Source organism: Liolophura sinensis, chromosome 2 (assembly GCF_032854445.1).
Source record: "Liolophura sinensis isolate JHLJ2023 chromosome 2, CUHK_Ljap_v2, whole genome shotgun sequence".
Lineage (NCBI taxonomy): Eukaryota > Metazoa > Mollusca > Polyplacophora > Chitonida > Chitonidae > Liolophura > Liolophura sinensis.
Genome location: NC_088296.1, coordinates 16,435,835 through 16,459,955, shown reverse-complemented (window position 1 = coordinate 16,459,955; position 24,121 = coordinate 16,435,835). Strand labels below are relative to the sequence as shown.

Here is a 24,121-nt window from a genome sequence, read left to right as displayed (position 1 = left end):
TATAATTTACAGTATAGTTTACTTGGCCCATTAACCAAGCACCTTGTCTTTGTATTAAATTGACTTGTCCAGAAGCTGAAGCCCTCAGTAATGATAGGGCCCAAGTATTTAACAAATTCTTGGAAAAATGGAAATAACAGTCTGAATCATGGTATGGATTAAAAAGTTCACAAGTCGCGACAGAGATGAATCCTCCAGCTCATGTAACGTACAAGGATATATGTACTTGGGACTTCTTCACTCTTTATTCTACTATTTTTCACACGGATCGAATAGATAAAATGTTATCAATAGTTGTATCGTTGTTCAATAAAACTTGTAACCGCTAGATTAACTTGAAAGGCAACAAAGCGTTCTTCAGTCCCACTACAGACAAGGGATGTTTCAATGTTCATAAAGTTGCTTCAGGTTCAATAATAACAGCTGCGTGAAATTCGTGGAAGACATATTTCAAGAGTGTATAGGTATTCCGATGGGTACCAGCTGCCCCTCCGCCTCCTACCCCCCCCCCCCCCCACTCCACTTTGACTACGATTATTTGCAGACTCTACTAAGGAGTAATTCTCACCAAGCCAGATCTTTCTCATTCACCAAACGGTATATTGATAATCTGCTTCATTTAAACAATCTACATGTGGCGAAGGCTGTAAAAGATCTTTATCCACCTTCACTGGATTTAAAGGAAACCGCATACTCTCCAAAATGTACACGGAATCATGATCTATATTTGCAGACCAAAACGGTTTCCTTTCTCGTAGAATATACAATAGGAGAGGCCCTTTCAACTTTGACATTATCGTTACTTGGACAGCAATGTGACGAAGGGGTTCTGCATTTCAACTAACGCAACACGACACTACTGCAAAAACTAGTATGCCAAGATCATTCTATCAAACGCCTTTACTCTAAGTTTCTTCAGTTTTACAATAAGTATAATTCTCTTGAAAGAAAATATGGACACAGCGCCCAGAATCTCTGTCGCTCAGCTTCACCGTTATGTATAATTCCGCTTAACTCTTGGCTAGAAGCAGCGTATATTCATCAAGGTGTGAAAAATGTTCAAGGAAATCTTGTAAGCATCCCAACTGTCAGTGTCTTACGAGGGTAAAACGTGGAGTCTCCCTGATCCAATTCTTTTCGCCAAGCTTTACCTTAAAGACACAGCTAATTTCGCCAAACTGAATTAATGAGAATCGTGGCTATTGCTATAACCGGCGCGTAATGAAAGGTTAGTCAGGTGTGTGGATAGCTTTTCAAAATTTTCTCAGATTTAGATTTTTTTAAAAAATCAATATGGCGCTATTACAGTGCAGATAGACCTGAAGAAAAAACTCAAAACGATCTTGAAAAATCTCAATATATTTGATAGGGTAGATAAAATATTTAGACGTCTATAAACCCTTCACTGAAAAATGTTGATTGTATCCCTTCTGCATAAATTGACCCTAATTTATGACTTTATACACTTTCTTAGTGTTATGACAAAGCAGTAAAAACATCTGAGAACTTAGCGGCTAAATCATCCAAACATCCCAGTGAAAATAAGGCAATTTAGAAAATACCAAGAATGTATGCTATATGTTCCAGTTTTACTCAACACAAATTGCATATAAGGCATTTGGACACAAATACATATATTATATGAAGACAGTAGCACTAAATTGAAAACCAGGCTAGAAGTCAAATCAGGACGATGACAATGACACGCCCTCTTCATCTTGGAGACACTGGCTTCGTCGTTTGTTCTTGTTGTTGACAGAAGATGCTGTCCTGACAAATCCACGGAGTGGAGCAAATATGGCGACCGCTGAAGCTGCGGAACGCCGAAGATTCTGCTGAACATGTTTCCGCCTCGGCGGCTTTGGTGGAGCGACACGTGGCTCTTCTTGACCAATCACCACTCTGTCTCTTGCTTGATGCGCAATTGCTGCCATGATGACGTCATCAGGGATCACTCCAAGCGGTCTGACTTCATTCTCCAGCACATATTTGGGCAGGGCTTTGAAGCTGACTCTATGTGCAAAAAATTTTGATGGTTCTCCGGAAGTAGTTTTTGCTCTTTTTCTGGCAGTGTCGTCTGCTCCACTGCAGCACTGCTGCCCACTTGGTCTTTTCGCTGGCTTTCAAGTCTCGTCTCAGCAAAATCTTGACGGCAGTTGACTTAGGCAGAAATTCAAACTCGGGCAGACAAAGTACCTCCTCGGCTCGTGTACTGATGAATTCCAACAGTCTTTGGGCGAGCATGCGTGTCCAGTTATACTGAGCATAGGCTTCAGTAGACACCAGCAGGGACAACACGGTGTTTACCTGGGTGAAGTGGTGGGCGAAGTCAAAACAGGCTGTTCTCAGATCTGGCAGTCCGTAGATGTCGGCTGCGTTCATCACGCCAACGACAGACTCAGGATTGATGTACACCCGACCACTGTGCAGATAAACCATCACTCTTTGGAAAATGTCGACGTCAAATTCCTCAATAGGTACTTCCAGTCCCCTGCAAGTTTTAGATCTCATCTTCTGGTATTTGGAACCTCTGTTTCTTCGAAAAAGGCGGCGAAAGAACCCAGGTTTCTTTTGTCGTCTAGATACCATTTGCTCCGCTGCCAGTCTTTGGTGGAACATAATCAAATTGAAGAAATATTTGCTTCTGGTGGCGAGGATAGCCTTTTACTCCGTACACCTCCGACTTTGTCTTCCCTACTACAAATGTGACGTCACATAATTCTGGGGTGTTGATGATCTCGCGCATGTCATCACTCAGACCTGTAGGATTACGGAAAAACATGACATCACCGTGTGTCGTTTGCTCTGTGTTTTCTTCATTTTCAATGAATACGGTGTCTTCTGGATGCAAGTTGGTTTCCCTTACAATGTGATTTTCATATACGTCGTCATTTCCCGTTTCCACGTAACCGTCGGCAGTTTCCGGAACTACACAATCCACTTCGTAAAAAGCAGTATCCCCAGCATTAAGCTCAGGCTGGTTAAACGTCGACTGATCTAAATACTCCGGACCTATCAAGGTACACAAACCATCGCTTGGGTCGACGTAGAAACTACCATGTCTTAGAGAAACAACTGATCCATCCATATTTGTAAATTGCACTGGCCTCTGCTGAAGTTTTTCTTCCACAAAGTGCAATCTGTGACTGATTTAAATTTGGATTCGGCGATATTTTTTATAACCGCTAATGTCAGTATTCTCTCAAATTCGACAGCTGAGATATTTATAAAGTTTGGGGACTGTATTCACTCCATTTCATTCTGGTAGACATGAAGATTGAAATGTGTTCACAGCCATGGAAAATGAACAAGTACGCCTTGCGCTTGGCACTTGAGGTGGTCTAAACGTAGGAGGATGGTTAAAGAAGAGTTGGCGTGGGGGTGACGGGGGGGAGTTGCGCCGGTGCATTAGATCATTTGTTAAAGGATTAACTATGTCGCCTGCAATAAGTGACACCGTTGTTTGACGAATTCAGGGATTTTTACCCTTTAACACCGTGCGTTTTAGATAACAATAATTATATATGCCTTGTTTTAGAATGTCAACCAACCTCTGTCCATTCAGATCGTTTGATTTGTTTGTCTATTTGATTCGTCTTTTACGCTGTAACCCAAGAATATTTCACTGATACAATGGCCAGCACAATGGTGGGAGGACACCGGGCAGGGTCTGGGGAAACTCACGATTTGATGATTGCCGGAAGACCTTCTTAATGAATAAAAGTCACTTCAGACAAGGAGAACAATGTAAAATTAATGACCGAATTTGTTTAAAATTAACATCACCGAGCAAAGGTAAGTATTTTATTAATGGCAGATTAAAAACAACTTTACGAATCGGGCATATATTAGCCTTTTAAGCGGCGGATCACCAATGATGATGATTCTTAATCCCATAATCCTTTCTTTCTCTTCTTATAGGATTGGGAATTAACATAAAGTGTATGAGTTTGAAGAACACGTCATTATGATAATTAGTCATGTGGAAGAGTGATGCTAATAATTGTGAACATGATTTTTACCTGTAATCTACTCATGTCAATAAAAGTGTGTACGTGTGGGTATAACACCCTTCTAATACAATGTGGTTATTTATTTATTTGTTTGATTGGTGTTTTACGCCGTACTCAAGAATATTTCACTTATACGACGGCGGCCAGCATTATGGTGGGTGGAAACCGGGCACAGCTCGGGAGAAACCAACGACCGTACGCAGGTTGCTAGAAGACCTTCCCAATTACTGGAGAGGAAGCCAGCATGCGCTGGACTTGAACTCACAGCGACTACAATGTGGTGAATGTCAGGTCAAAAGGTACAGGTAGTATATTATAATAAGAATCAAGTGTTCATTTAAACAAGAAACCGGAATTCATACATTAGCTTGGCACGGTTATAATTTACAGTATAGTTTACTTGGCCCATTAACCAAGCACCTTGTCTTTATATTAAATTGACTTGTCTAGTAGCTGAAGTCCTCAATAATGATAGGGCCCAAGTATTTAACAAATCCTTTGAAAAATGGAAATAACAGTCTGAATCATGGTATGGATTAAAAAGTTCACAAGTCGTGACAGAGATGAATCCTCCAGCTCATATGTAACGTACATGGACATATGTACTTGGGATTTCTTCACTCTTTATACTACTATTTTTCACACGGATCTAATGGATAAAATTTTATCAATAGTTGTCTCGTTGTTCAATAAAACTTGTAACCAGTAGATTAACGTCAAAGGCAACAAAGCGTTCTTCAGTCCCACTACATACAAGGGATGTTTCAATGTTTATTAAGTTGCTTCAAGTTAAATAATAACATCTGCGTAAAATTCGTGGAAGACATATATCAAGAGTGTTTAGGTATTCCGATGGGTACCAGCTGCCTCCCTCCCGCCCTCCCACTTCCCACTTTGACCACATTATTTGCAGAGTCTTCTAAGGAGTAATCCTCACCAGGCCCGATCTTTCTCATTCACCAAACGGTATATTGATAATCTGCTGGATTTAAACAATGTACATATGGCAAAGGCTGTGAATGATATTTATCCACCTTCACTGGATTTAAAGGAAACTGCATACTCTCCAAACTGTACACCATATCATGATCTATATTTGTATAAAGACCAAAACGGTTTCCTTTCTTGTAGAATATACGATAGAAGAGGCACCTTTAACTTTGACATTATCTTTACTTGGACAGCAATCTGCCGAAGGGGTCCTGCATTTCAACTAACGCCACACGACACTACTACAAAAACTAGTGTGCCAAGATCATTCTATCAAACGGATTTACTCTAAGTTTCTTCAATTTTACAATGAGTACAATTCTCTTGAAAGAAAATATGGACACAGCGCCCAGAATCTCTGTCCCTCAGCTTCACCGTTATGTATAATTCCGCTTAACTCTTGACTAGAAGCAGCGTATATTCATCGTGTTGAATTGAACCGCCACATTTTATATATGAACAGTTGCAATCAGAGCGCTACTGGGATACATGTATTATTATCGACCATTTATATTCTAGCCTGGTACACGGTATGAATCTATGCGTCGAAAACGACGTTGGTATACCAGCCCCCAACCAGTTAGGAACTTCCAGGTCAACAATTGCAAGAGCATTTCCCCAAAACCAAGTATATATGAATACCGATTTTACTCCGTCGCCTCGAACGCACCTTGAGTCTACCAACATCATGGAAAACTGTTGGATGCTTCTTTTTCCGTGATTTCGTCCTATTTTCGTACTTTATATACTCTCTTAGTTCTTTGGTGTTTAGTGTTGAATGTTATTTTGGACATTGTTCTTCCATTGTCCATACTGGTTGACGGCTGGTATATAAATGTCCGTTTGGACGCATATATCTATGTCATTATATGATCAATTATGTTAGCAACAAGTGCGATAAATCGTCTGGGGAGGGTTGACTGTTCGTCACCAATGGCTTGAGAATGGCTCTCTGACAAAACAATACCATCTATACATCGTAGAATGTCTACTTGTATTTGACAAAATAACGAAAGCGTCTGATTATTTAACGGCTAAAACATCCAACAATTCCAAAGTAAAAAATCTGGGGAGCGGGAAGCAGAGAATTGGTTCTGCGACTATTTACAGGGGATCATATTCGTCGACCTTAACTACCGTTTAACGGAGTTCAGAGATTCAAAACTCTGAATACAGAGCCCAAAAAACTCCAAAGTATGCTTTGAGCTAGGGACAAACTGAATATAAAACTTAGTTCTGAAAAAGACACGTCTTGTGAAATATAGGGAGGCCAGGACGTCTTTACCAGTTCTGTCTCAATGTTTTGTTATGACGACGTGTTCCTGCCACGCACTCCCACACTATGACAATCATTTGAAAATTTTCTCTGCTGCCGATCGTACGTCAGCTACGGTGTTTTTCTTTACTTCTCTGTACCCGATATAGGCCTACCTTTTAAGTGTTTTCACCCGTGTCCATTGGGTATCCGTAAAACAATACTACCATAGTTTTCATTACCTTACTCAACTAATGACCAGTGTCATTGTGTTTCCATATGAGTCAAAATTTCAAATTAATTACTCATTTTGTGAGGTAATCATTGTAAAATGTTCAAGGAAATCTTGTAAGCATCGGAACTGTCAGTGTCTTACGAGGGTAAAACATAGATTCTCCCTAATCCAATTCTTTTCGCCAAGCTTTACCTTAAAGACACACCTAATTTCGCCAAAATGAATTGATGAGAATCGTGGCTATGGCTATAACCGGCGCGCAATGTTTACAAACGCTGACGAAATGTGGACACAGGCCTATACCGCCATGGACACCTTGCTCAAGTTACAGCCGTAGCCCAACAACGTAGATCACCCAGCTTATCTTTTGGGAATTAAATTAATTCATTTATGGACTGATATAATCACGGTGACAAACTAAGACCTTACTACATCATAATACCTACTGTAACATGACCAAAAACTTAATATTTTGTTTTAAACCTATTCGTTATCAAATAATCCCCAACAGAGATCATTTCATGATTTGTGTGAATCCCATTTCATACGTATCACAGGCCCCCACATGAGCTCCTCCAGTTGGCATGGAAAAATACCGTTCGAGAGATCCCAAAGTTTAATGAAAGATTAGTCAGGTGTGTGGATAGCTTTTCTTCCCGTCAAAACTCTATGCTATAGGGAGATATTTTAAAGAAAGATATTTTTTGAAAAAATCAGTATTGCGCTATTACAGCGCAGTTAGACCTGAAGAAAAAACTCAAAACGACCTTGAAAAAACTCAATATTTCTGATGGGGTAAATAAAATATTTTGACGTCTATAAACCCTTCACTGAAAAATGTTGATTGTCTCCCTTCTGTAAAAATAGACCATAATTTATGACTTTATACACTTTCTTAGTGATATGACAAAGCAATAAAAACATCTGGGAACTCAGCGGTTAAATCATCCAACCATCCCACTGAAAATGAGGCAATTTAGAAAATACCAAGAATGTATGCTATATGTTCCAGTTTTACTCAACACAAATTGCATATAAGGCATTTGTACACAAATACATATATTATACATGGAGAGAGTAGCACTAAACTGAAAATCAGGCTAGAAGTCAAATCAGGACGACGACAATGACACGCCCTCTTCATCTTGGAGACACTCGCTTCGTCGTTTGTTCTTGTTGTTGACAGAGGATGCTGTCCTGACAAATCCACGGAGTGGAGCAAATATGGCGACCGCTGAAGCTGCGGAACGCCGAAGATTCTGCTGGCCACGTTTCCGCCTCGGCGGCTTCGGTGGAGCGACACGTGGCTCTTCTTGACCAATCACCACTCTGTCTCTTGCTTGATGCGCAATTGCTGCCATGATGACGTCATCAGGGATCACTCCAAGCGGCCTGACTTCATTCTCCAGCACATATTTGGGCAGGCCTTTGAAGTTGACTCTATGTGCAAAAATTTTGATGGTTCTCCGGAAGTAGTTGTTGCTTTTTTTCTGGCAGTGTCTTCTGCTCCACTGTAGCACTGCTGCCCACTTGGTCTTTTCGCAGGCTATCAAGTCTCGTCTCAGCAAAATCTTGACGGCAGTTGACTTAGGCAGAAATTCAAACTCGGGCAGACAAAGTACCTCCTCGGCTCGTGTACTGATGAATTCCAGCAGTTTTTGGGCGAGCATGCGTGTCCAGTTATACTGAGCATAAGCCTCAGTAGACACCACCATGGGCAACACAGTGTTCACTTGGGTGAAGTGGTGGGCGAAGTCAAAACAGGCTGTTCTCAGATCTGGCAGTCCGTAGGTGTCGGCAGCGTTCATCACCCCTACGACAGACTCAGGATTGATGTACACCCGACCACTGTGCAGATAAACCATCACTCTTTGGAAAATGTCGACGTCAAATTCCTCAATAGGTACTTCCAGTCCCCTGCTAGTTTTCGATCTCATCTTCTCGTATTTGGAACCTCTGTTTCTTCGAAAAAGGCGGCGAAAGAACCCAAGTTTCTTTTGTCGTCTAGATACCATTTGCTCCGCAGCTATACTTTGGTGGAACATAATCAAATTGAAGAAATATTTGCTTCTGGTGGCGAGGATAGCTTTTACTCCGTACACTTCCGACTTTGTCTTCCCTACTACAAATGTGACGTCACATAATTCTGGGGTGTTGATGATCTCGCGCATGTCATCACTCAGGCCTGTAGGATTACGGAAAAACATGACATCACCGTGTGTCGTTTGCTCTGTGTTTTCTTCATTTTCAATGAAAACGGTGTCTTCTGGATGCAAGTTGGTTTTCCCTACAATGTGATTTTCATATACGTCGTCATTTCCCGTTTCCACGTAACCGTCGGCAGTTTCCGGAACTACACAATCCACTTCGTAAAACGCAGTATCCCCAGCATTAAGCTCAGTCTGGTTAAACGTCGACTGATCTAAATACTCCGGACCTATCAAGGTACACAGACCATCGCTTGGGTCGACGTAGAAACTACCATGTCTTAGAGAAACAACTGATCCGTCCATATTTGTAAATTGCACTGGCCTCTGCTGACGTTCTTATTCCACAAAGTGCAATCTGTGACTGATTTTAATTTGGATTCGGCGATATTTTTTATAACCGCTAATGTCAGTATTCTCTCAAATTCGACATCTGAGATATTCATAAAGTTTGGGGAACTGTATTCACTCCATTTCATTCTGGTAGACATGAAGATTGAAATGTGTTCACAGCCATGGAAAATGAACAAGGAGTACGCCTTGCGCTTGGCACCTGAGGTGGTCTACATGTAGGAAGATGGTTAAAGAAGAGTTGGGTGGGGAGAGGGGGGATCGTCATGAGTTGCGCCGATGCATTAGATCATTTGTTAAAGGATTAACTATGTCGCCCGCAATAAATGACACGGTTGTTTGACGAATTTAGGGATTTTTACACTTTATCACCATGCGTTTTATATAACAATAATTATATATGCCTTGTTTTAGAATGTCAACCAACCTCTGTCCATTCAGATCGTTTTATTTGTTTGTTTATTTGATTGGTCTTTTACGCTGTACCCAAGAATATTTCACTGATACGATGGCGAGCATAATGGTGGGAGGACACCGGGCAGGGTCTGGGGAAACTCACGACTATTTGATGATTGCCGGAAGACCTTCTTAATGAATCAATGAAAGAATATAGCGGAAGATCACTTCGCACAAGGAGAACAATGTAAAATTAATGACCGAATTTGTTTAAATTAACATCACTGAGGAAAGGTAAGTATTTTATTAATGGCAGATTAAAAAGAAGTTTACGAATCGGGTATATATTAGCCTTTTAAGCGGCGGATCACCAATGGTGATGATTCTTAATCCCATAATCCTTTCTTTCTCTTCTTATAGGATTGGGAATTAACATAAAGTGTATGAGTTTGAAGAACACATCATCATGATAATTAGTCACGTGGCAGAATGATGCTAATAATTGTGATAATGATTTTTACCTGTAATCTACTCATGTCAATAAAAGAGTGTACATGTGGGTATAACACCCTTCTAATACAATGTGGTTATTTATTTAGTTATTTGATTGGTGTTTTACGCCGTACTCAAGAATATTTCACTTATACGACGGCGGCCAGCATTATGGTGGGTGGAAACCTGGCAGAGCCCGGGAGAAACCAACGACCATCCACAAGTTGCTAGAAGACCTTCCCACTTACGGCTGGAGAGGAAACCAGCATGTGCTGGACTTGAACTCACAGCGACTACAATGTAGTTAATGTCATGTCAAAAAGTACACGTAGTGTATTTCATGTATAATAAGAACCAATTGTTCATTTAAACAAGAAAACGGAATACATACATTAGCTTGGCACGGTTATAATTTACAGTATAGTTTACTTGGCCCATTAACCAAGCACCTTGTCTTTATATTCAATTAACTTGTCCAGAAACTGAAGCCCTCAATAATGATAGGACCCAAGTATTTAACAAATTCTTGGAAAAATAGAAATAACAGTCTCAATCATGGTATGGATTAAAAAGTTCTCAAGTCGCGACAGAGACGAATCCTCCAGCTCATGTAACGTACAAGGACATATGTACTTGGAATTTCTTCAGTTTTTATACTTCTACTTTTCACACGGATCTAATAGATAAAATTTTATCAATAGTTGTCCCGTTGTTCAATAAAACTTGTAACCAGTAGATTAACCTCAAAGGCAACAAAGCGTTCTTCAGTACCACTACATACAAGGGATGTTTCAATGTTTATTAAGTTGCTTCAATTTAAATAATAACATCTGCGTGAAATTCGTGGAAGACATATATCAAGAGTGTATAGGTATTCCGATGGGTACCAGCTGCCTGCCTCCCGCCCTCCCACTTCCCACTTTGACCACGATTATTTGCAGACTCTTCTAAGGAGTAATCCTCACCAGGCCCGATCTTTCTCATTCACCAAACGGTATATTGATAATCTGCTGGATTTAAACAATGTACATATGGCAAAGGCTGTTAAAGATATTTATCCACCTTCACTGGATTTAAAGGAAACCGCATAGTCTCCAAACTGTACACATTGTCATGATCTATATTTGTATAAAGACCAAAACGGTTTCCTTTCTCGTAGAATATACGATAGAAGAGGCACCTTCAACTTTGACAACACCGTTACTTGGACAGCAATGTGCTGTCATTCTATCAAACGGATTTACTGTAAGTTTCTTCAGTTTTACAATGAGTATAATTCTCTTGAAAGAAAATGTGGACACAGCTTCCAGAATCTCTGTCCCTCAGCTTCACCGTTATGTATAATTCCGCTTAACTCTTGACTAGAAGCAGCGTATATTCATCGTGGTCAATTGACCCCTCACATTTTATATATGAACATTTGCAATCAGAGCGCTACTGGGATACATGTATTTTTATCGACCATTTATATTCTAGCATGGTACACGGTATGAATCTATGCGTCAAAAACGACATTGGTATATCAGCCCCCAACCAGTTAGGAACATCCAGGTCAACAATTGCAAGCTCATTTCCCTAAAACCAAGTATATATGAATACCGATTTTACTCCGTCGCCTCGAACACACCTTGAGTCTTCCAACATCATGGAGAACTGTTGAATGCTTATTTTTCCATGATTTTGTCCGTGATTTTGTCTTTTTTTCGTACTTTATACACTCTCTTAGTTCTTTGGTGTTTAGTGTTGAATGTTATTTTGGACAATGTTCTTCCATTGTCCATACTGGTTGACGGCTGGTATATGAATGTCCGTTTGGACGCATATATCTATGTCTTTATATGATGAAATATGTTAGCAACAAGTGCAATAAATCGTCTGTTGAGGGTTGACTGTTTGTCACCAATGGCCTGAGAGTGCCTCTCACCCACAACAATACCATCCATACATCCCAAAATATCTACTTGTGTTTGACAAAGTAATGAAAGCGTCTGATTATTTAACGGCTAAAAGATCCAAAAATTTCAACGTAAACACTATGGGGAGGGGGTGGGGTTGAGAGAATTGGTTCTGCGACTATTTACAGGGGGTATAGACCTCGACCTCAACTACCGTTTAACGGGAGTTCAGAGATTCAAAACTCTGAATACGGAGTTTAAAAAACTCAAAACTAGGCTATGAGCTAGAGACAAATTGAACATGAATTTCAGTGCTGAAAAAGACACTCCTTGTGAAATATAGGGAGTACAGGACGTCTTTACCAGTTCTGTCTCAATGTTCTGTTGTGACGACGTGTTCCCGCCACGCCCTCCCTCCACTATGACAATCATTTGAAAATTTTCTCTGCTGCCGATCGTACGTCAATTACGGTGTTTTTGTTTACTTCTCTGTACCCGTAAATCGATATAGGCCTACCTTTGAAGTGTTTTTCACCCGTGTCCATTGGGTATCTGTCAAATAATATTGCCATAGTTTTCATTACCTTACTGAGCTAATGACCAGTGTCATTGTGTTTCCATAGGAGTCGAAATTTCAAATTAATTACTCATTTTGTGAGGTAATCGTTGTAAAATGTTCAAGGAAATCTTGTGAGCATCCCAACTTTCAGTGTCTTACGAGGGTAAAACATGGATTCGCCCTAATCCAATTCTTTTCAAGCCTAACCTTATAGACACACCTAATTTCGCCAAAATGAATTGATGAGAATCGTGACTATGGCTATAACCGGCGCGCAATGTTTACAAACGCTGACGAAATTTGGACACAGGCCCATACCTCCATGGACACCTTCCTCAAGTTATAGCCGTAGCCCATCAACGTAGATCACCTAGCTTATTTTTTATAAATTAAATTAATTCATTTTTGAACTAATATAATCACGGTGACAAATTGAGACCTTACTACATCATAATACCTACTGTAACATGACCAAAAACTTAATATTTTTGTTTTAAACCTATTCGTTATCAAAGAATCCCCAACGGAGCCCATTTTATGTTTTGTTTTAATCCCATTCCATACGTATCACAGGCCCCCACATGAACTCCTTCAGTTGGCATGGAAAAATACCGTTCGGGAGATCCCAAAGTGTAATGAAAGGTTAGTGAGGTGTGTGGATAGCTTTTCTTTCCGTCAAAACTCTATGCTATAGGGAGATATTAGAGATAAATATTTTTGTTAAAAATCAATATGGCGCTATTACAGGGCAGTTAGACCTGAAGAAAAAACTCAAAACGATCTTGAAAAAAAAACTCAATATTTCTGATAGGGTAGATAAAATATTTTGACGACTATAAACCCTTCACTGAAAAATGTTGATTGTCTTCCTTCTGCATAAATTGACCCTAATTTTTGACTTTATACACTTTCTTAGTGATATGACAAAGCAATAAAAACATCTGAGAACTTAGCGGCTAAATCATCCAACCATCCCACTGAAAATAGTGAAAAATACCAAGAATGTATGCTATATGTTCCAGTTTTACTCAACACAAATTGCATATAAGGCATTTGTACACAAACACATATATTATACACGGAGAGAGTAGCACTAAACTGAAAATCAGGCTAGAAGTCAAATCAGGACGACGACAATGACACGCCCTCATCATCTTGGAGACACTGGCTTCGTCGTTTGTTCTTGTTGTTAACAGAAGATGCTGTCCTGACAAATCCACGGAGTGGAGCAAATATGGCGACCGCTGAAGCAGCGGAACGCCGAAGATTCTGCTGAACATGTTTCCGCCTCGGCGGCTTTGGTGGAGCGACACGTGGCTCTTCTTGACCAATCACCACTCTGTCTCTTGCTTGATGCGCAATTGCTTCCATGATGACGTCATCAGGGATCACTCCAAGCGGTCTGACTTCATTCTCCAGCACATATTTGGGCAGGCCTTTGAAGTTGATTCTATGTGCAAAAATTTTGATGGTTCTCCGGAAGTAGTTGTTGCTTTTTTTCTGGCAGTGTCGTCTGCTCCACTGTAGCACTGCTGCCCACTTGGTCTTTTCGCTGGCTATCAAGTCTCGTCTCAGCAAAATCTTGACGGCAGTTGACTTAGGCAGAAATTCAAACTCGGGCAGACAAAGTACCTCCTCGGCTCGTGTACTGATGAATTCTAGCAGTTTTTGAGCGAGCATGCGTGTCCAGTTATACTGAGCATAGGCTTCAGTAGACACCAGCATGGACAACACGGTGTTTACCTGGGTGAAGTGGTGGGCGAAGTCAAAACAGGCTGTTCTCAGATCTGACAATCCGTAGGTGTCGGCAGCGTTCATCACGCCAACGACAGACTCAGGATTGATGTACACCCGACCACTGTGCAGATAAACCATCACTCTTTGGAAAATGTCGACGTCAAATTCTTCAATAGGTACTTCCAGTCCCCTGCAGGTTTTCGATCTCATCTTCTCGTATTTGGAACGTCTGTTTCTTCGAAAAAGGCGGCGAAAGAACCCAGGTTTCTTTTGTCGTCTAGATACCATTTGCTCCGCTGCTAGACTTTGGTGGAACATAATCAAATTGAAGAAATATTTGCTTCTGGTGGCGAGGATAGCTTTTACTCCGTACACCTCCGACTTTGCCTTCCCTACTACAAATGTGACGTCACATAATTCTGGGGTGTTGATGATCTCGCGCATGTCATCACTCAGACCTGTAGGATTACGGAAAAACATGACATCACCGTGTGTCGTTTGCTCCATGTTTTCTTCATTTTCAATGAAAACGGTTGCTTTTGGATGCAAGTTGGTTTTCCTTACAATGTGATTTTCATATACGTCGTCATTTCCCGTTTCCACGTAACCGTCGGCAGTTTCCGGAACTACACAATCCACTTCGTAAAAAGCAGTATCCCCAGCATTAAGCTCAGTCTGGTTGAACGTCGACTGATCTAAATACTCCGAACACACCAACGTACACAGACCATCGCTTGGGTCGACGTAGAAACTACCTTGTCTTAGAGAAACAACTGATCCATCCATATTTGTAAATTGCACTGGCCTCTGCTAAAGTTCTTATTCCACAAAGTGCAATCTGTGACTGATTTTAATTTGGATTCGGCGATATTTTTTATAACCGCTAATGTCAGTATTCTCTCAAATTCGACATCTGAGATATTCATAAAGTTTGGGGAACTGTATTCACTCCATTTCATTCTGGTAGACATGAACACTGAAATGTGTTCACAGCGATGGAAAATGAACGAGGAGTACGCCTTGCACTTGGCACCGGAGGTGGTCTAAACGTAAAAGGATGGTTAAAGAAGAGTTGGTGTGGGGGGGGGGGGGGGGGGGACGGGGAGGAGTTGTGCCGATGCATTAGATCATTTGTTAAAGGAATAACTATGTCGCCTGCAATAAGTGACACCGTTGTTTGACGAATTTAGGGATTTTTACACTTTAACACCATATAACAATAATTATATATGCCTTGTTTTAGAATGTCAACCAACCTCTGTCCATTCAGATCGTTTGACTTGTTTGTCTATTTTATTGGACTTTTACGCTGTAACCCAAGAATATTTCACTGATACGATGGCGAGCACATTGGTGGGAGGACACCGGGCAGGGTCTGGGGAAACTCACAATTTGATGATTGCCGGAAGACCTTCTTAATGAATCAATGAAAGAATATAGCGGAAGATCACTTCGCACAAGGAGAACAATGTAAAATTAATGACCGAATTTTTTTAAAATAAACATCACCGAGCAAAGGTAAGTATTTTATTAATGGCCGATTAAAAACTTTACGAATCGGTCACATGTATGCTTTTTAAGCGGCGGATCACCAATGGTGATGATTCTTAATCCCATAATCCTTTCTTTCTCTTCTTATAGGATTGGGAATTAACATAAAGTGTATGAGTTTGAAGAACACATCATCATGATAATTAGTCATGTGGCAGAATGATGCTAATAATTGTGATAATGATTTTTACCTGCAATCTACTCATGTCAATAAAAGTGTGTACGTGTGGGTATAACACCCTTCTATACAATGTGGTTATTTATTTATTTATTTGATTGGTGTTTTACGCCGTACTCAAGAATATTTCACTTATACGACGGCGTCCAGCATTATGGTGGGTGGAAACCGCGCACAGCCCGGTAGAAACCAACGACCATCCGCAGGTTGCTAGAAGACCTTCCCACTTACGGCCGGAGAGGAAGCCAGCGTGTGCTGGACTTAAACTCCCAGCGACTACAAAGTGGTTAATGTCAGGTCAAAAGGTACACGTAGTATATTATAATAAGAACCAATTGTTCATTTAAACAAGAAACCGGAATTCATACATTAGCTTGGCACGGTTATAATTTACAGTATAGTTTACTTGGCCCATTAACCAAGCACCTTGTCTTTGTATTAAATTGACTTGTCTAGTAGCTGAAGCCCTCAGTAATGATAGAGCCCAAGTATTTAACAAATTCTTGGAAAAATAGAAATAACAGTCTCAATCATGGTATGGATCAAAAAGTTCACAAGTCGCGACGGAGATGAATCCCCCAGCTCATGTAATGTACAAGGATATATGTACTTGGGATTTCTTCACTCTTTATACTACTATTTTTCACACGGATCTAATGGATAAAATTTTGTCAATAGTTGTCTCGTTGTTCAATAAAACTTGTAACCGCTAGATTAAGGTAAAAGGCAACAAAGCTTTCTTCAGTCCCACTACAGACAAGGGATGTTTCAATGTTTATTAAGTTGCTTCAATTTCAATAATAACATCTGCGTGAAGTTCGTGGAAGACATATTTCAAGAGTGTATAGGTATTGCGATGGGTACCAGCTGCCCCTCCCCTTCCTCCCCCCACTTCACTTTGACTACGATTATTTGCAGACTCTACTAAGGAGTAATCCTCATCGGGTCCGATCTTTCTCATTTACCAACCTGTATATTAATAATCTGCTGGATTTAAACAATCTACATATGGCAAATCCTGTTAAAGATCCACCTTCACTGGATTTAAAGGAAACCGCATAGTCTCCAAACTGTACACCATGTCATGATCTATATTTGTATAAAGACCAAAACGTTTTCCTTTCTCGTAAAATATACGATAGAAGAGGCACCTTCAACTTTGACATTATCGTTACTTGGACAGCAATGTGCCGAAGGGGTACTGCATATGGCATGTACATATCTCGCCTTGTAGCAATTGTCAGATCCTGTGTGTTGTGTGACCATTTCAATCAATGTAACACGATACTAGTGCAAAAATTATTGTGTTAAGATTATTGTATCAAACGCCTTTACTCTTTAAGTTTCTTCTGTGTAATTCCGCTTAATCCGGGGCTAGCGGGTGTGTATAGTCATCGTGTTGAATTGGACCTTTACATTTGGTATATTAACAGTTGCAATTAGAGCGCTACTGGGATAAATTATTATCGACAATTTATATTCTACCCTGGTACGCGGTATGAATCTAAAAAAACGACATTGGTATACCAGCCCTCAACCAGCAGCGAAGTTCCAGGTCAACAATTGCATGGGGAATTCCCCCAAACCACGCATGTATTAATACTAATTTTACTACTTCGCCTGGAAAATAACCTTGAGCCTTTTAACATCACTGACAACTGCTGAATGCTTCTTTTTCCGTGAATTAGTCCTAGTTTTGTACATTATATACTCTCTTCATTTTTGGGTCTTTAGTCTTAAGTGTTGTTTTGGAAGATCGCCTTCCTTTGCTCTTACTGGTTGACGGCTGGTATATGAACGTCCGTTTTGACGCATATATCTATGTCATTGTATGAAATATTTGAAATTTGTTAGCAACAAGTGCGATGGAAGCATGTGGGGGAGGGTTAACTTTTCGTCACCAATGGCTTGAGGGTGCCTCTCTCACACAATAATACAAGCTATACATCGGAGAATATCTACTTGTATTTGACAAAGTAGGGAAAGCGTCTGATTATTTAACGGGTAAAAGATCCAACAATTCCAAGGGAAACAATTTGGGGGGTGGGGCGGGATTGGTTTTGCGACTATTTACAGGGGATCATATTCGTCGACCTTAACTAGCGTTTAACGGAGTTCAGAGATTCAAAACTCTGAATACGCAGTTTAAAAAACTCAAACTAGGCTATGAGCTAGGGACAAATTGAACATGAATTTCAGTGCTGAAAAAGACACTCCTAGTGAATTATAGGGAGTACAGGACGTCTTTACCAGTTCTGTCTCAATGTTTTGTTGCGACGACGTGTTCCCGCCACGCCCTCCCGCCACTATGACAATCATCCGAAAATTTTCTCTGCTGCCGATCGTACCTCAGCTGTTTACTTCTCTGTACCCGTAAATCGATATAGGCCTACCTTTGAAGTGTTTTTCACCCGTGTCCATTGGGTATCTGTCAGATAATATTGTCATAGTTTTCATTACCTTACTCAACTAATGACCAGTGTCATTGTGTTTCCATAGGAGTCGAAATTTCAAATTGATTACTCATTTTGTGAGATAATCATTGTAAAATGTTCAAGGAAATCTTTTAAACATCGCAGCTGTCAGTGTCTTACGAGGGTAAAACATGGATTCTCCCTAATCCATATCTTTTCAAGCCTTACCTTAAAGATACACCTAATTTCGCCAAATTGAATTGATGAGAATCGTGACTATGGCTATAACCGGCGCGCAATGGTTACAAACGCTGACGAAATTTGGACACAGGCCCATACCTCCATGGACACCTTCCTCAAGTTATAGCCGTAGCCCATCAACGTAGATCACCTAGCTTATTTTTTGTAAATTAAATTAATTCATTTTTGGACTGATATAATTACGGTGACAAACTGAGACCTTACTACATCATAATACCTACTGTAACATGACCAAAAACTTAATATTTTTGTTTTAAACCTATTCGTTATCAAAGAATCCCCAACAGAGCCCATTTTATGATTTGTGTTAATCCCATTCCATACGTATCACAGGCCCCCACATGAGCTCCTTCGGTTGGCATGGAAAAATACCGTTCGGGAGATCCCAAAGTGTAATGAAAGATTAGTCAGGTGTGTGGATAGCTTTTCTTCCCGTCAAAACTCTATGCTATAGGGAGATATTTTAGAGATAGATATTTTTTGAAAAAATCAATATGGCGCTATTACAGGGCAGTTAGACCTGAAGAAAAAACTCAAAACGATCTTGAAAAAAAGCTCAATATTTCTGATAGGGTAGATCAAATATTTTGACGTCTATTAACCCTTCACTGAAAAATGTTGATTGTAACCCATTCTGCATAAATTAACCCTAATTTATGACTTTATACACTTTCTTAGTGATATGACAAAGCAATAAAAACATCTGAGAACTTAGCGGTTAAATCATCCAACCATCCCAGTGAAAATAGGGAAAAATACCAAGAATGTATGCTATATGTTCCAGTTTTACTCAACACAAATTGCATATAAGGCATTTGGACACAAATACATATATTATATGAAGACAGTAGCACTAAATTGAAAACCAGGCTAGAAGTCAAATCAGGACGACGACAATGACACGCCCTCTTCATCTTGGAGACACTCGCTTCGTCGTTTGTTCTTGTTGTTGACAGAAGATACTGTCCTGACAAATCCACGCAGTGGAGCAAAAATGGCGACCGCTGAAGCTGCGGAACGCCGAAGATTCTGCTCAACATGTTTCCGCCTCGGCGGCTTTGGTGGAGCGACACGTGGCTCTTCTTGACCAATCACCACTCTGTCTCTTGCTTGATGCGCAATTGCTGCCATGATGACGTCATCAGGGATCACTCCAAGCGGTCTGACTTCATTCTCCAGCACATATTTGGGCAGGCCTTTGAAGTTGATTCTATGTGCAAAAATTTTGATGGTTCTCCGGAAGTAGTTGTTGCTTTTTTTCCGGCAGTATCGTCTGCTCCACTGCAGCACTGCTGCCCACTTGGTCTTTTCACTGGCTATCAAGTCTCGTCTCAGCAAAATCATGACGGCAGTTGACTTAGGCAGAAATTCAAACTCGGGCAGACAAAAGACCTCTTCGGCTCGTGTACTGATGAATTCCAGCAGTTTTTGGGCGAGCATGCGTGTCCAGTTATACTGAGCATAGGCTTCAGTAGACACCAGCATGGACAGCACGGTGTTTACCTGGGTGAAGTGGTGGGCGAAGTCAAAACAAGCTGTTCTCAGATCTGGCAGTCCGTAGGTGTCGGCAGCGTTCATCACACCAACGACAGACTCAGGATTGATGTACACCCGACCACTGTGCAGATAAACAATCACTCTTTGGAAAATGTCGACGTCAAATTCCTCAATAGGTACTTCCAGTCCCCTGCAGGTTTTAGATCTCATCTTCTGGTATTTGGAACCTCTGTTTCTTCGAAAAAGGCGGCGAAAGAATCCAGGTTTCTTTTGTCGTCTAGATACCATTTGCTCAGCTGCTAGACTTTGGTGGAACATAATCAAATTGAAGAAATATTTGCTTCTGGTGGCGAGGATAGCTTTTACTCCGTACACCTCCGACTTTGTCTTCCCTACTACAAATGTGACGTCACATAATTCTGGGGTGTTGATGATCTCGCGCATGTCATCACTCAGGCCTGTAGGATTACGGAAAAACATGACATCACCGTGTATCGTTTGCTCTGTGTTTTCTTCATTTTCAATGAATACGGTGTCTTCTGGATGCAAGTTGGTTTTCCTTACTATGTGATTTTCATATACGTCGTCATTTCCCGTTTCCACGTAGCCGTCGGCAGTTTCCGGAACTACACAATCGACTTCGTAAAAAGCAGTATCCCCAGCATTAAGCTCAGTCTGGTTGAACGTCGACTGATCTAAATACTCCGGACCTATCAAGGTACACAGACCATCGCTTGGGTCGACGTAGAAACTACCATGTCTTAGAGAAACAACTGATCCATCCATATTTGTAAATTGCACTGGCCTCTGCTGAAGTTCTTATTCCACAAAGTGCAATCTGTGACTGATTTTAATTTGGATTCGGCGATATTTTTTATAACCGCTAATGTCAGTATTCTCTCAAATTCGACATCTGAGATATTCATAAAGTTTGGAGAACTGTATTCACTCCATTTCATTCTGGTAGACATGAACACTGAAATGTGTTCGCAGCCATGGAAAATGAACAAGGAGTACGCCTTGCGCTTGGCACCGGTGGTGGTCTAAACGTAGGAGGATGGTTAAAGAAGAGTTGGGGGGAGGGGGACGGGGGGGGGGGAGTTGCGCCGATACAGGAGATCATTTGTTAAAGGATTAACTATGTCACCCGCAATAAGTGACACCGTTGTTTGACGAATTTAGGAATTTTTACACTTTAACACCAAGCGTTTTATATAACAATAATTATATATGCCTTGTTTTAGAATGTCAACTAACCTCTGTCCATTCAGATCGTTTGATTTATTTGTCTATTTGATTGGTTTTTTACGCTGTACCCAAGAATATTTCACTGATACAATGGCCAGCATAATGGTGGGAGGACACCGGGCAGGGTCTGGGAAACTCACGACTATTTGATGATTGCCGGAAGACCTTCTTAATGAATGAATAAAGGAATATAGCGGAAGATCACTTCGTACAAGGAGAACAATGTAAAATTAATGACCCAATTTGTTTAAAATTAACAATCACCGAGCAAAGGTAAGTATTTTATTAATGGCAGATTAAAAACAACTTTACCAATCGGGCATATATTAGCCTTTTAAGCGGCGGATCACCAATGGTGATGATTCTTAATCCCATAATCCTTTCTTTCTCTTCTTATAGGATTGGGAATTAACATAAAGTGTATGAGTTTGAAGAACACATCATCATGGTAATTAGTCATGTGGAAGAATGATGCTAATAATTGTGATAATGATTTTTACATGTAATCTACCCATGTCAATAAAAGGGTGTACATGTGGGTATAACACCCTTCTAATACAATGTGGTTATTTTTTTATTTAACTGATTGATGTTTTACGCCGTACTCAAGAATATTTCACTTATACGACAACGGCCAGCATTATGGTGGGTGGAAAACCGGGCACAGCCCGGTAGAAACCAACCACCATCTGCAGGTTGCTAGAAGACCTTACCACTTATGGCTGGAGAGGAAGCCATCATGTGCTGGACTTGAACTCACAGCGACTACAAAGTGGTTAATGTCAGGTCAAAAGGAACACGTAGTATATTTATAATAAGAACCAATTGTTCATTTAAACAAGAAACCGGAATTCATACATTAGCTTGGCACGGTTATAATTTACAGTATAGTTTACTTGGCCCATTAACCAAGCACCTTGTCTTTATATTCAATTGACTTGTCCAGAAACTGAAGCCCTCAGTAATAATAGGGCCCAAGTATTTAACAAATTCTTGGAAAAATAGAAATAACAGTCTGAATCATGGTATGGATTAAAAAGTTCACAAGTCGCGACAGAGATGAATCCCCCAGCTCATATGTAACGTACAAGGACATATGTACTTGGGATTTCTTCACTCTTTATACTACTATTTTTCACACGGATCTAATGGATAAAAATTTATCACTAGTTGTCTCGTTGTTCAATAAAACTTGCAACCGCTAGATTAACGTCAAAGGCAACAAAGCGATTTTCAGTCCCACTACATACAAGGGATGTTTCAATGTTTATTAAGTTGCTTCAATTTCAATAATAACATCTGCGTGAAGTTCGTGGAAGACATTAATCAAGAGTGTATAGGTATTCCGATGGGTACCAGCTGCCTTCCTCCCGCCCTACCACTTCCCACTTTGACTACGATTATTTGCAGAGTCTTCTAAGGAGTAATCCTCAACAGGCCCGATTTTTCTCATTCACCAAACGGTATATTAATAATCTGCTGGATTTAAACAAAAAACATATGGCAAAGGCTGTGAAATATCCACCTTCACTGGATTTAAAAGAAACCGCATAGTCTCCAAACTGTACACCATGCCATGATCTATATTTGTATAAAGACCAAAACGGTTTCCTTTCTCGTAGAATATACGATAGAAGAGGCACCTTCAACTTTGACATTATCGTTACTTGGACAGCAATGTGCCGAAGGGGTCCTGCATATGGCATGTACATATCTCGCCTTGTAGCAATTGTCAGATCCTGTGTGTTGTGTGACCATTTCAATCAATGTAACACGATACTAGTGCAAAAACTATTGTGTTAAGATTATTGTATCAAACGCCTTTACTCTTTAAGTTTCTTGTGTGTAATTCCGCTTAATCCGGGGCTAGCGGGTGTGTATAGTCATCGTGTTGAAGTGGACCTTTACATTTGGTATATTAACAGTTGGAATTAGAGCGCTACTGGGATAAATTATTATCGACAATTTATATTCTAGCCTGGTACACGGTATGAATCTAAAAAACGACATTGGTATACCACCCCCCAACCAGCAAGGAAGTCCCAGGTCAACAATTGCATGGGGAATTCCGCCAAACCACTCATGTATTAATACTAATTTTACTACTTCGCCTGGAAAATAACCTTGAGCCTTTCAACATCACTGACAACTGCTGAATGCTTCTTTTTCCGTGAATTAGTCCTAGTTTTGTACTTTATATACTCTCTTCATTTTTGGGTCTTTAGTCTTAAGTGTTGTTTTGGAAGATCGCCTTCCTTTGCTCTTACTGGTTGACGGCTGGTATATGAACGTCCGTTTTGACGCATATATCTATGTCATTGTATGAAATATTTGAAATATGTTAGCAACAAGTGCGATGGAAGCATGTGGGGAGGGTTAACTTTTCGTCACCAATGGCTTGAGAGTGCCTCTCTCACACAATAATACCATCTATACTTCAGAGAATATCTACTTGTATTTGACAAAGTAGCGAAAGCGTCTGATTATTTAACGGGTGAAAGATCCAACAATTCCAACGTAAACAATTTGAGGGGTGGGGTGGGATTGGTTTTGCGACTATTTACAGGGGATCATATTCGTCGACCTTAACTACCGTTTAACGGAGTTCAGAGATTCAAAACTCTGAATACGCAGTTTATAAACCTCAAAACTAGGCTGTGAGCTAGGGACAAATTGAACATGAATTTCAGTTCTGAAAAAGACACTCCTTGTGAAATATAGGGAGTACAGGACGTCTTTACCATTTCTGTCTCAATGTTCTGTTGTGACGATGTGTTCCCGCCACGCCCTCCCGCCACTATGACAATCATCCGAAAATTTTCTCTGCTGCCGATCGTACGTC

The 24,121-nt window shown here is 40.4% G+C and overlaps 1 protein-coding gene across 1 annotated transcript; it reads right to left on the bottom strand.

Annotated features, from left to right (window-relative positions):
• Nucleotides 1–2,013: 2,013 nt before the first annotated feature.
• Nucleotides 2,014–2,511, bottom strand: LOC135462533 (serine-enriched protein-like). The gene has a single exon (XM_064739759.1). It carries the CDS (start codon nt 2,509–2,511, stop codon nt 2,014–2,016), a length of 498 nt encoding a protein of 165 aa, XP_064595829.1.
• Nucleotides 2,512–24,121: the final 21,610 nt, after the last annotated feature.

What these genes read in the sequence shown, in the direction of transcription:
- LOC135462533 (XM_064739759.1), bottom strand. Translation starts at nt 2,511, where the DNA reads ATGAGATCTAAAACTTGCAGGGGACTGGAAGTACCTATTGAGGAATTT.